At 34.3% G+C, this 14,088-nt stretch overlaps 1 protein-coding gene across 1 annotated transcript in view; it reads right to left on the bottom strand.

The window, feature by feature from the left end:
- Window positions 1-9,717: 9,717 nt before the first annotated feature.
- LOC149409530 (tyrosine-protein kinase-like otk) overlaps window positions 9,718-14,088 on the bottom strand; it is a 112,552-nt gene continuing 108,181 nt past the window's right edge. The window contains exons 21-24 of the mRNA XM_089649524.1: window positions 13,525-13,636; window positions 13,285-13,380; window positions 10,359-10,484; window positions 9,718-9,953 (exon numbers count right to left, since the gene is read on the bottom strand). Coding sequence (XP_089505650.1) covers window positions 9,837-9,953; window positions 10,359-10,484; window positions 13,285-13,380; window positions 13,525-13,636 — 451 coding nt within the window. The 3' untranslated portion in view covers window positions 9,718-9,836. The remainder of the gene's footprint in view (window positions 9,954-10,358; window positions 10,485-13,284; window positions 13,381-13,524; window positions 13,637-14,088) is intronic.

Genomic DNA, 14,088 nt, shown 5'->3' with positions numbered 1-14,088 from the left:
TATGAGACAGTTTTTTATCTCCTAAAAAGGATAAAAAACTAATAGTTGTCGGTAAATGAAATAATCCTCGGCACGGGAGATTGTGAGGATATCATTATTATTGTAACAAAAAAGAATATAATAAAACATTTATACTTACAAAATCTGAAGAATGCCAAGAAGACGATAACGGGTCGAGTGGCTCTGTCGTTATTCTCGGACCAATAAACTCGGTACTTTCTTTAGTAAATAATATCACGGCCATAGCGAACTGGAATTTCTTCAGATCATTTAGGTTATCCCAGTTTTTAATGTCCTCTATAATGCGTTTGCCGGCAAAATGGTAAGATGCAATTTTAAGGGAGTCTTCCGAAGAATCGAGAAAGGGCGGTGCAAAGGTGATAGTGCCAGCCAACGCCATATTAACTGTATTTGCGATTAAACTGGGTAACACAACGGCTGAATCGGCTCTTTTTATCTTCGGACCATCTGCAGTAATTTCTACAAGCCTCAAGAGATCGGTTCCCACTCCAATGGTTGAAGATGCACCTCCTAAAGCCACTCCAGCTATAAGAACTGAAGCTCCTGTTACAGCTAATGGAGAGCAAATAAGCAAGGGTATTGAAACAACCTTACAGATCATAGAAGTGGTAGAAAGTACGTCATTCACTTTCTTCACCGTCAACTGTCCATCAAATATGTCTTTTGATTTCGGCAAAGCACTTATTAACTTCATCTGAAATATGTATATATTCCATGTGGCGTAGGAACCGCGTTGTGGAAAAATCAATTCTCTTCCAAGTGTTTTCTCCAAGGTGCTTCGACCAATTTTGATAACCTCGGTTCTTGTGATCAACGTATGTGTTTTCACGAACTTTAGATAGTTGGCAGCAGCCAGCATCCACGACTCTGTGCAGCGGGGCAACATGTTACGAGTTCTCGTCACGGAATCTAAGATGTATATATATGCAAAGCCGAAACGGATTTCTGTTGTTGTTGACCAATTAAATCCCTTTTTAGAGTCAAAAACTACGTAAGAACTGCCAATGTATATCAACAACTTCGTATTTTGTTGACTTGACGTTTGAGTGTTTGACGCATAGTTTGACGTTTAGGAATGTCAAATCGTAGATAATACCTGCCAGTGTTGGTTGCTGATATCGTAGGGGGATTTCTTATATTTTTGGAATAACCTAATAGGTAAAACCTCAAATTGTAATGTTTAATCATTGAAGACAATATTTAGCGACTTAAACGAAAATTATAAATAGAAACATAAGAAAAAGATTCATATCCCCGAAAAAAAAAATTGTTTTAATTATTTTGAAACTGTGATTGTGTTTTAATTTATTTTTATCAATCTTATGTTAATCTTATCTTTTTCATAATTGGTCGTGTAAATCGTAGAAAACGATAAATCATTGTTTACGATACAAAACTTCGAATATGATTTATATATAATATATAAAATGCAAGCGTCTCACTAGATCTATATCTTCGGGCTTTTTGTATGGAAAAGGTTTGTACCACGTTTAACCACAGATATAGCCGACGGATCGTGATGATAGACAAGGTAGAAAAACTCAAGGCCTTTTAAAAATAAGGTGCGACCATAGACAATATAATTACACTCAGCGATTCATTATTAAGCCCAAAAAACTAATTAAAAAATATAAAGGTCCTTGAAGCAGAAAAATATCGAAATATTTCCTGAGGGCAAGGTTCATCTGACTAAGAAAATTAACTTTTTGAGCTCATTTTCTCAAGAGGAAACTATGTCAGTGGAAACTTACTTAATAAATAACAAAAGAAAAAAACACTGAAGACAATTTGCAAAATATGTTTGTGCTTTCTACGACAGTCGAATTTCGACATTTTAAATAGAAAAATGAAAAAACTCATAGTAACATGGTTTTAAAAAAAAATTCACCAAATCAATGAGATTTAACGGGATAAGCATTAATCAATAACATGAATAAGTTAATCGATAACATTTATACGTTGTGGAGGTAGACATATTTGTCAAGAAGGCGTTGGTAAGAACCACTTTCAACCAACCATTTAACGTTTTTTGCGAATAACTTTAAATCTCTGTAAATGCATTATAAACTTGAATTTACGTGGGTAGGTAGTAAATTTAGGCCAAGTTTAAGATTTGTTTGTAACTCGCTGATACTACACTGGATTTATATTGTTTTCACGAAGTGTTCGTTTAGTGTATGCATAAATAAACCACAGTGTATGAGAGTATGTTTAAAAATGAGTATGTATTTTTAAGTTTAAATGCGTCAGATTCCTCGAGGCACTTGGCCTTGAGCGAGATGTCAAACTCTTTATAGCCAATGAGATCTGAGCTTTCAGCCACAACATTTTTTTCTACAAGAAAACGGAGTTGGGCGTGACGGTTTCAGGGCTAGACCAGAGTTATATGCCCATTATATGCCCCTCGATAAGATAAAGTGTCAGCTACACTACTCGCTTCGACGCTTCGACGAAGTCCTCGACGAAGTTAGCCGAAGTTCGAAGTACGTGCCCACACACTCGTGCAACTTCGCGAGTAACGCTTCGAGTCCTTTGACTCGGGCGCATTTACCGACAAGAATCGGAAGTCGGGCGAAGCGAAGCGAAGTTGCCCGAAGCGAAGTGAAGTTCGTACCCACACTATCGTATTCGGTCAACTTCGATCAACTTCGCGAGTAGTGTAGCTGGGCTTTAAGATATGCACAAAAATGGAAAAAAGAAAACATAGATAAAATAAATAGGTACCTATGTACCTAAAATGTCAATTTTATTTGCATAGATTTGGTAAATTCATCCAAAATTGACATTTTTTATAAATGTCAATTTTGGGCGCGAAATACAACTCGGAACTATTTGTTTTTCAGTGAGTGATTCATTTATTGTTTAAGTGCCAGGATAGAATGTAATGTAATGTAATAACTTACATGTTTTTTTGCAAAAAAAATAAAATAATATAAAAATATGTTGTACTGTCATACCAGATAATTTGTTAATATATTTATAAAAATTGTATACAATTATCCAATCTAGCTAGTTTCTCTAGGAAAGCTACTTATATTCAAAGAAATGGTTTATTTTCTGTAATGTCATTTTCTCTAAGTCATCTGAACTTTATCTTACAAAATTAAGATAAAATGTGGCAAGTAAGAAACACTCTTATGTTTCCAGTAAATTATTAATACGAATTTCAAAATTCAAAAACATATTAATGCACAAAAATACAGAGTACAAAGGGTATAGCTAATAAGATGAATTTTCATATCAATCAACTTTTGCATTAGTAATATTATTCAAATATATTGAAAAGGTAACATAATGATGGTATTACTAATTAGATTCTTATACGCCCGTTCAACGTTGGTGTGGTAAAACTGACCTTAAGCCTGGATTAAGACGAGACAATACTCTAAAATAAAGTCAGAATATTAACGACGTAAGTGAAGCAGCCGTGCACAAAAATATGCGGAGCACAGCCCGGCTTAATGGACGGACCTAAGGTTGACTTTGCCCTAGCAGGCCTGGAAAATCGACCTTTCTGTGGGGTTTATTTATTATTTCTGATGAACGTATTACTAAAATCTCAAATGTTTCTAGAGGGATTCCTCGGAAAGTTACTAATTCATCGTCTAGAAAAATAATATCCGGTGCTTACAGCTAATTTTATAGTTAAAAACGTTTTTTAAAATCTATTTATCTGTATAAATAAAAATGTAAATGTTGATTTGTTCAAAATCTTAAATCTCCTAAAGTTCTTCACGGATTGCTTTGAAATTTTGACACAACTTTGTATTCGAATACGCGTGTGTTTTTATATACCTATATTATATAGATGTCACATGTGACAGGTAATAACATCCTTTTTTGAAAAACAGCTCTATCTGTTGGACGTAAAAGCAAAACGCAGTTTTTTCTCTATCCGCACAAACATACTGAGCCACAGCAATGCGTGGAGGGGCACAGCTAGTATTAAATAAAATAGCTTGAATCCATAGGGATCCCTTTAGAAACATTTGAGATGTTAGTAACACGTTCATCAAAAATAATTAAAACGTGAGCGTCGAGCAAACCCTTTATTAGAATTTTATATAGCCTTAACCGATTAGTTAACTCTCTTTTTAGTGTCAAAACGTACTAGCGGACTGCCATATATTAAAGTGAGTATATCAATTCGGTATTGTCAATTTATTCCTACCTTGATGCAGCCCTCGACATTTAGAAATATCAATCCATTGCCTTCCAAAATATCAAATTGACAAGCTTCAATCAGTGTTTAATGCAGCAGCGTGGCTCATAACCGGGGTTTCTAAATATTCGCACATTTCAGAACACCTTCGTAACCTTCACTGGCTTAAGTGCCCTGAAAGAATCCAGTACAAACTGTGCTGGATGGTGTTTAAATCCATCAATGAAATGGCCCCACCCTACATCTCTGAACTATGTGTCCCGGAAAACACTGGTCTGAGGCAGTCAACTCTTAGATCAGCAACATCATCAGCTGTAGGCAGACTGATGGAACCTAAACGCAAGCCAAATACTAAGTTTGGTGATCGCGCTTTCGGAGTATCTGGGCCGAAGGTTTGGAATAAACTCCCTCCGGAACTAAGATCCATAACAATTCCAACAGAATTCAGGTCTAAACTCAATACTTACCTTTTTAAGCTGTCATACCCTTAAATTAAATATACCATTCCTGAGAGAAAGTCCAATTATATCCAATTATGTCTTAAATCCTGTATCTAAATTTCGCTAATAAACAATCAGTTAATGTTAATCTCAAGTGACCTACCAGGTTAGTATTATACTGTATTTTATCTTCTTATATAGTTAGTAATAACATATTAGAAATGTATTATATACTTGTACAGCACCCTTGAGGTGATTTTGCACAAAAACGGCGCTGTAAAAATCATCCAAATATTATGATTATTAATACTTGTTAGTATTGCCATCGTAGGGGGATTTCTTATTTATTTCGTTGTCAATATCGGCTTGGCTATCGACCAACCTAACGAGCACAACCATGCTTGTTAGGGGGGCCACAGACAGCTGTGCATGGCTACGTTTCACACATAGCTTTGGCTTCGTTCGCTATGAACTGCCATACATATTCACACATAGCGGGACACGGGCACGCTACACACGGCTGGGTAGTTATGTGACGTCATAGGCACACGTATAGGCTGCAGCAGATGCGCCAGCCAAGCGTAGTTTGCGGCCACGTTACGCACGTTTCTCCCCCAAGTGCAAGAGCTTGAACGAGTTTATTTTTTACTTGATAAAGCATCCTGAAAATGGGCGTTTTCGTGACATAGCTCAGCTAGCAATGTGTGACCACATCACTGAATCAAACCACGTAGCTTTCATGTCAATCGTGGCCATGGACTTTGTGCGTAGCCCGCTTAAAATCAATATAAAATCGTCATCAGTTAAGCCTATCGATCTGATGTATAAAAAATAATCAAAAAGTCACATCAAAATAAAACCAAAGTTATGTTAAAATTCCATAATATATATTTCGATGATTAGATCAAACATTTTATAGTACAAAAATTTATTAAAAAGAAGATATAAAAGTAAAAATGGACAAAATACTGATATATTTTATACAACTAGCTTAAGACAAGAATAAGATACATTAAATTATATAAATTACATGCAAATTGTAGCGAAAAATCTTCACTCACTTTTGAGAAACTTTATGATTAATTTACAAATAATAGTGCCATGGTAAGTGGGTTGAGAGTCTCGTGGAAGACACTGTGTTTTTACTTACCACAGTAGAATAGTTTCCAATATTATATCATTTTTATGGGAAATATCACCACGGCAGACATTTTTCCTAGCAGGTCAATATTGTAAAACATGTTTTTTTACCTGGCGAGTCTAACAATATTGTAAAATATTTTATTTAAAGCATCTTATTGGCAGACATTATTACTTGGGACATTATTGGAAAACATTTTGCCTAGCAGGTCAATATTGGAAAACATTTTGCCTAGCAGGTCAATATTGGAAAACATTTTGCCTAGCGGGTCAATATTGGAAAACATTTTGCCTAGCAGGTCAATATTGGAAAACATTTTGCCTAGCAGGTCAATATTGGAAAACATTTTGCCTAGCGGGTCAATATTGGAAAACATTTTGCCTAGCAGGTCAATATTGGAAAACATTTTGCCTAGCGGGTCAATATTGGAAAACATTTTGCCTAGCAGGTCAATATTGGAAAACATTTTGCTTAGCGGGTCAATATTGGAAAACATTTTGCCTAGCAGGTCAATATTGGAAAACATTTTGCCTAGCAGGTCAATATTGGAAAACATTTTGCCTAGCAGGTCAATATTGGAAAACATTTTGCCTAGCGGGTCAATATTGGAAAACATTTTGCCTAGCAGGTCAATATTGGAAAACATTTTGCCTAGCGGGTCAATATTGGAAAACATTTTGCTTAGCGGGTCAATATTGGAAAACATTTTGCTTAGCGGGTCAATATTGGAAAACATTTTGCTTAGCGGGTCAATATTGGAAAACATTTTGCTTAGCGGGTCAATATTGGAAAACATTTTGCCTAGCGGGTCAATATTGGAAAACATTTTGCCTAGCAGGTCAATATTGGAAAATATTTTTTACCTAAAACGATCTAGGTACATAATTGGAAAACAGTTTTACCTGGCGGGTCATTATTAGAAAATAATTTAAGCTAAGGCCATTCGTACACGGAGATAATTACAAGCGACTCGAATATTCGCCGTACTAATTTGGCAGTGTTCGTATGCGATGCGACGCGTCGATTACGGGTTTGGCGTCAGTTGCATGCTACTGATAGTGCGGGTAGCATGCTATTATGATTATTAATAAAGGTTGAGGTTGAGGTCTTCCCAATAAATTTGCAAATTAACTGTTTTTGAGCAATCAGAGAGGCGGTGGGTTTTAAATATCTTCCTAACCTTCCACTTTCCCGTCTCCTTTCCTTCCCCACTCCCTTCTTCAGCATCACAACATACCACAGTACCGGGGATGACATAGTCTCACTGGCTACAGACAGTTGGGACTTAGGACAAATTAAAAAAAAAAAAATTGTTTCATATTTCTAAAATTTTGGTTAGACACCCAAAGTAAGGGAAAAATGACCTTACACAACACATTTTAAATGGGTTATCTCTTCAGTACCTACCTACCATAGAACAAGTCAGTGTTTCACCAACACCTTCCCATAAAAATGTGCGAATGCTGCAGACAATCAAAATGTCCGCCAATTTTATTTTTCTTTTTTTTTAAAGAAAGACATAACATTCCCTATTTACAAATACCTGACAATATTTGAATTCTCCCTACTTTGATCACTATAGCAGCTTCTCGATGACTTGACAATAATTTACGAACATAATTTTTCACATGGTGGATGTTAATTCATCTACCAAGTTACAATATATATAGCAGTCAAATGAGAAAATTCATAAAAAATAATTAATTATACATTGGTAAAAATACAATTAAAAATACAAATTAAATGTATGACATCGAATAAGACAGTGTTCAGACACTAATTTTATGTATAATGCAGAAAAATTAAGGATATACTTATCAATAGTTAGTTACTTGTAAACTTAAAGCTAGACACTTATCAGTAGTTGACAGAAGGCAAAAATGACTAGAAAATATTTTACAAAAGTGAAAAATCTAAGGTTTTGCATAAGAATAATAATAATAATTACTAATGGAGACCACTATCATATAGTTATGTCTAGTTTTTATATTTATTTATATATAAATTTATGTTATAAAAATGGCTCGAATCCAACTTAAATTATTAGTTTATTCTGTTATCCCACGAGAATATTCACATTAAAACATTATATCGGCAATGTCATTACACAATTTATAGACACGTTGAAGAGATCTCAAAGAGGCAAGCAAAACATAAGGCAATTGCCATACGTACTAAAGTGTCACGCGTCGCTTGAGGTCGGGTGCTGTCTCTAACCAAGTTGTGTAAACGAGTACCAAAATGCCCTCAGGTGGAAAGCCAAACACTAGTAAAAGTCAAAGAATAACGTTTTGTTCGTAAATACACGCAATTTGCTCTTGATTGCTTCCCTTGAGGCCGCTAGAAAACACATAAGGATAAGAAGGACAACCTACTGACAGAAGGTTACACAAAATTTTACAGATTTACACAAAATAACACGGTAACAACAAATAAGAAAGAAAATATTTGTCCATATTAGAGTCCTAGATTTTTTCCACCCTCGTGCATGCGCTACAATAGTATAGTAATAAATAACTTTTATAGTGATTTGTTTTTGGGGTATTATGCCGTGTTGCTCTACCTCCTTCTTTAGCCAACGTTTCGGACAGCATTGCAGTGTCCGTCATCAGAGCAGATGTGTAATCTAAGTTTGTGGTGAAATGATATTTTTAGATATTTTTTTAGACCTTTCGATTTTTTTTTAAATTATACAGTTGGGTTTTCGGCCTCAAACCAAAATTTATGTTTTTGAGGAAAAAGAGGCGCAGCTGTTAGTTACTCCGTTTATGTGTATTTTATGTTTATGTCAGACCATCAATGGGGTGCTTTTCAGTTACCTAATTATTTAACCTTACCTTTTATACAGCAAAATAAACACTTTTCACAATGATTTATACAACACGTGGCAAAAAATGTGTAAATGCATCATAAAAAATGGCACCATTTCTGGTGAAATCATATCATATCACCATCATAATTTACGCTAAAATTATGTCTAATAAATGCATTTCGGTACAAACTACGCACTAAATTATTTACAATACAGTATTTCCTACTGTACAAACAGTCTCATGTATGGCGTCACTATAACATACGCAATCCAAGTTGCCTTCAACCATCTTCAGAGCTTTTATATTACGAATATTGAATGAGAAAAAACGCATCACTTCAAATGTAGTTTTTAAATTAATTAAATCAATTACATGATTGATTAAATTAATTAATTGGTTAATTAATTAATAGGTTAAATTAATTAATTGGTTAAATTAATCAATTGGTTAAATTAATTAATCGGTTAAATTGATTAATTGGTTTAATGAATTAATTTGTTAAATAAATTCATTGGTTAAATTAATTCATTGGTTATATTAATTAATTGGTTAAATTAATTAATCGGTTAAATTGATTAATTGGTTTAATTAATTAATTCGTTAAATAAATTCATTGGTTAAATTAATTCATTGGTTATATTAATTAATTGAATTATCCGAATTGGGGAAGCGATAGTCCCGCTGGCTCCGTGACAGTTGGAAATGCAACAAAAAAATTGTTAAAATGGTTGATTCAAATATTTAAGCTCTGAAAATCGTTGATCTGTCTTTTACTCTCACAAATACGTTTAATACAGATAAATATATTTTCATCAGAAAACTCCCGAGTAACAGTTTAAAAAATGGACTAAGATTATTTATACAAAACATTTTTTTATAATATCAAATTGTTGAATTCTAATGGATTTCTTTTTCGCCTTAGAATACGGTAGTTTAATATGGAGAATCACCTTAGATTTAACTGTACTGATCTAAATTTTCCTAACCGCCTTGGAAAATTATTGATATTCGTTTAACGGTAAATCGATTAACGGTTACTCGATCAACGGTTACTCCTTTAACAGCCAGTCAATTAATGTTATGAGATTAAAGGTTTAGTTAACAAATGGAGAAAACTGTCGGTAGTGTAAACTGTAAACAGTGAATCGAATAACGATAATTTCATTAAAATGTTTCGACTATTTGTCAACAAATCGATCCATATAGCTGAGTATCATTTAGAAAAGTACAAAAATTGATCCATAGTCTTCGAAATGCGCTCAAACCACGGCCAGCTTGCTTGCGTCCTTTTTGACGTCCATGAGTATCTTGCTGACCTGGCGGGTGACGTCTGTGAATGTTGGCCGATTGTTAGGAGATAGATCCCAGCACTTCTCCTGCAAATAAAACACAAAATAAATTAGTATTTTTTTCAAAATAACAGTACCAGACGTCCAAATGCTTTAGTGGATGGACGCAGCGATAAATCCACTGAAAAGATAAACCATTAGAATTGTGTTGTAGAAGTATCCGCATGCCTAAAGTAACCTCAAATTTTCCTCACTTATACAAATCGAAATACTTTCTTGGACAAACAATCAATTTGATAGACCATTTTGGGATCTAGGAGTTGATCAGTTTTTTTTTCAATCAGTTTATATCACACTTCTAGACAATATCTGTTCAGTGCTTCCAACTTCCAATGGTTGTGTAAAATTTTGAAATGCATAGTTAGATAAAAAAAAATACCATGTTAGGTTAGGTTGATTTTCAGTTCAATGGATAAAATATTAAAGACTTGCCAGAAGTTGGACCAGTGGCTCCGGCATGTCAGGGTGTGGTTTCCACTTCAGGGTGTTGTTCTTGAGATGTGTCAACACTGTCACGTCGTTCATCTTCAAAAACGGCAACTCCGCTTTTGTAAAAATCTGCAAGTAACATAATTAATTAGTTAAATTACAATATAGATGTCCCTGAGGCGTGCGTGTGATAAAACCGTGAATGAGCATATTAGGAACGTTGCAATCTGAAAAAAAGGTGTGATGAATAAGATTACAACGATAATATTAGATATTGAATAGCTGTGCTAAACACAGATGGCGCTACTAGCATTAATTCAGAGCGATCGATATTACAGAGAACTACAAGGATATTTATTTATTTATTGAGACATACACAGTACAATACGATACAGTTAAGGATATTTTTCGTTATTACATAGTTATAGTACCTATTACGTATGTCCATAAAATATCATTACGTAATTTCGCCTGAGATTGTTATAAAAGGAAGGAAGTGTGTGCATAGATAATAATTAATGAATTGAAAACAAGAATCATAATAAGTTCACGAATTGTAATTGACTGTTAACCACTCAGAACATTAGAACGTCAAAAGACGTAAATATGATAATAGCGGTCAAGACATTAGAACGTCTTTTCACGTAAACGTGCGAGATTTTACAAAAATCGATTTATTTCCATCACTAGTATGATTTAAAAAACAAAGTATCGATAATGAATAACGCTACGCGTCTTCAAGAATATCTATGGAACGTAGAGGTGCATTATCTAAGCCGATTGGATCTGTCATCTTGTTCGTTCATAATTTATTGCGTTTCTAAATAATTTGTTAAAAATATTTTAGTTTGGACGGTTAATATTTTGAGGTGACTAATAGTTTTTAATTATCTTTATCTCTTCAATATATAAAGTGTTATTTCTTTATGATACTCAGAAAAAAGTACATTTTTCACGGCTTTGAAATAATGGTCAGCGATATTTACATATTTTTGACATTTTCATAAAATGTATATTTAGAAACGCAAATATTTACGTATTACAACACAATGCGATAGTGGCTTTCATAATCTTTCCAAAACATTTTTTAGAATGAGGCTACGTTTCCCAAAACGTGAGTTATAAAGCTTTTAGCAAAACTCGTAAATAACACAAAAATTATCACGTTTTGACAGTTCTCAAAGGAACACATAGTAAACAAATGTCTTTGTCTAAGAGGTTAATACATAGAAGTTTTGAAAAATGATGTGAAAATATTTTTGAAATATGTCACGCTAAGAAATTTAATAAGTTAGATTTGTATGTTAGAAAGGAATCATGAAAGATGTCTAAATGTAGTAATTTTTCGTAATGGGTGTATGTTGTGATTGCGCGAGTAATTACTGAGTTGTTTGCTGCATTAGTATTGTTGGCTTCAATATGAAATAGTGTAGTGTGCCTGGTACGCGTCGTTGGAACATTTAAACCAATGACGGATAGCAATTTGGGACTATCGATTTTATTATTTAGCAGATTATGTAGAAACAACAGGTCTGACAATGTGCGTCTTTTTTGTAAAGTTAACATATTATTTGTAGTTTTGTTGTATTTCTTGAGTAAATGTTTCGAAAATTTATTCTGTATACTTTCTACTAAATCTATGTATACCTTATATTGAGGATTCCATATTGTGGAAGCATACTCCAGTGGACTTCAATATAATAATATTATAATATCAAATACCCTAGAATAGAGACAATACCTCCTTTTTCTGACATTTCTCATACATTCTGATGGCAGAATGATACACTACCGCATCCTGGCGGCACGAGTTCTGCGGTTAGGCTTTTCTTTCATACGTTTTAATGGGTTTCATGTGATTATTTTATTTATTTTACGTTGATCAAGATTTGATTGATAAAGATCACAATATAAATTAGAAATCTCAACACATCGCATTCAATTTATGTACACTGTGTTTAAAGTATACCATGAAACTTTGTGTGTATTTTTTTTTCAAGTTATGATAAATTTCTTATTTTTGTGCAGTTTACAAAATTTATTCTATGCTTGACTAAAATGTCCAAAAAAATCATTGATCTCAAAACTAGCTTTGTGGAGATTCAGCATATTGACACATCACGCAACTGGTTTCCTCACCACCTAGGATTCTTGCTGCAGAGTCTCCATCTTCTATCTTTGTGTCACCTGTTTCTGTACTTCATTTTACTTAACTTCACTTTATTTTTGTAATATTTATATTTTTTATAATACCTACATCAACTGTAAAGCGCCCCTGAGGTGATATCTCACAAAAGCGGCGCTATACAAATTATCCAATAAATAAATAAATAAATGGGCACGTGGCACGGACAGCTGCAGACACGTAACGGCAATACATTGTAACTGTACCGACTCCCCCACGGCAACGGCTGTAATGGCAAAACAGCATATTTGTGGGGTTGTCCTGGCGGAATGCTGTATTTTAAGTTGAAATGTTCTTTCATCACGGAAGTGCTCTTTTTTGCTGTTACAGCATTGTGCCAACGTAAATTTCTTAGGAAGTAACCACAATATAAAGTAAGTGATTTCATATGGTGTAACTCGACGAATGGAATTGATTGAAAGCTGTAAAGTCAAAAGATGCGATATATTGCCATAACACGGGCGATGAGACCATTGTAAGATTCTGCAGGTCCCAAAGACTGCGATGGGCTGGACATATAGCAAGAATGCTGGATGATAGGCGTCAAAAATTATGACTCTGTAGTGTCCCAGTGGAAGCGACCCAGAGGCAGACCGAGGAAGAGGTGGAAAGAAGAAGGTGCTTGGAAGAGATTGGAGCGGGATGGGGACATGTGGACGACTGTAGGCAAATAACGAAGGACCACACCCGTTTGTGGAAGACGTTAAATTCCACCCTGGGATGTACGATTACGATAATATTTACCTCCCAAAAGGTGCAGGCGAACATGTAGACATCGGACTTTGTGGAGTAATCGCCATCATAGACACATTCGTACGGAAGCCACCTCAACGGGATAACCTGCAAAACAGAAAATCATTAGTCGTTTAGAAAAAAGACAAACATTCCTGAGTTACCAATAACCTGACAGTATTTGAATATCATTATAGCGGAAAAATTGACAGTTGATTAATTCATTAACTAATTGAATGATTGAATTGTCACCTGATTGACGTGCTTGCAGTATTCCTTGCTGTAGACGTCCTTGGTCAGGGCGGGGATGGACACCTTCACAGACAGGCGAGACGTTATCAGGCAATTCCTGGCTGCCAAATCCCTACAAAATCAAGCAAATTCAATTAAAAAAATATAAATATCATACTGGGCTGACTTGAGATTGATTTATTGCTAGATGTATTGATTGATTGCTAGATAGATTGATTGCAAGATTTGGTTGATTGCTAGATTCATTAGTTGATTGCCTTTGTTAACACATTGTTTTTCTTTTTACAGACACTGTAAGTACTCTTATATATCTGTGTTTACTAATTATCTCTCTTACTTTACTTTGTTATCTTATTCAATACTTACTGTCCTCTTTACAGACCATGCAGATCTTATTTTTATTTATTTATTTATTTATTTAAACGCCCATTGGGCTTTTACATACATTGTTATTAGTGTTATTACATTAACTATGTGACATTGAAAAGTTTACGTACATATATAAATAAAATAGTTATTATATCTGTAGTACATAAATGTTTTACAAATAATACAGAATACCAT

Source organism: Hesperophylax consimilis, chromosome 30 (genome assembly GCF_061612785.1).
Source record: "Hesperophylax consimilis isolate HC1 chromosome 30, BYU_Hcon_1.0, whole genome shotgun sequence".
Classification (NCBI taxonomy): Eukaryota; Metazoa; Arthropoda; class Insecta; order Trichoptera; family Limnephilidae; genus Hesperophylax; species Hesperophylax consimilis.
The sequence above is the reverse complement of the archived record's forward strand: the minus strand, read 5'-3'. Positions and strand labels throughout refer to the sequence as shown.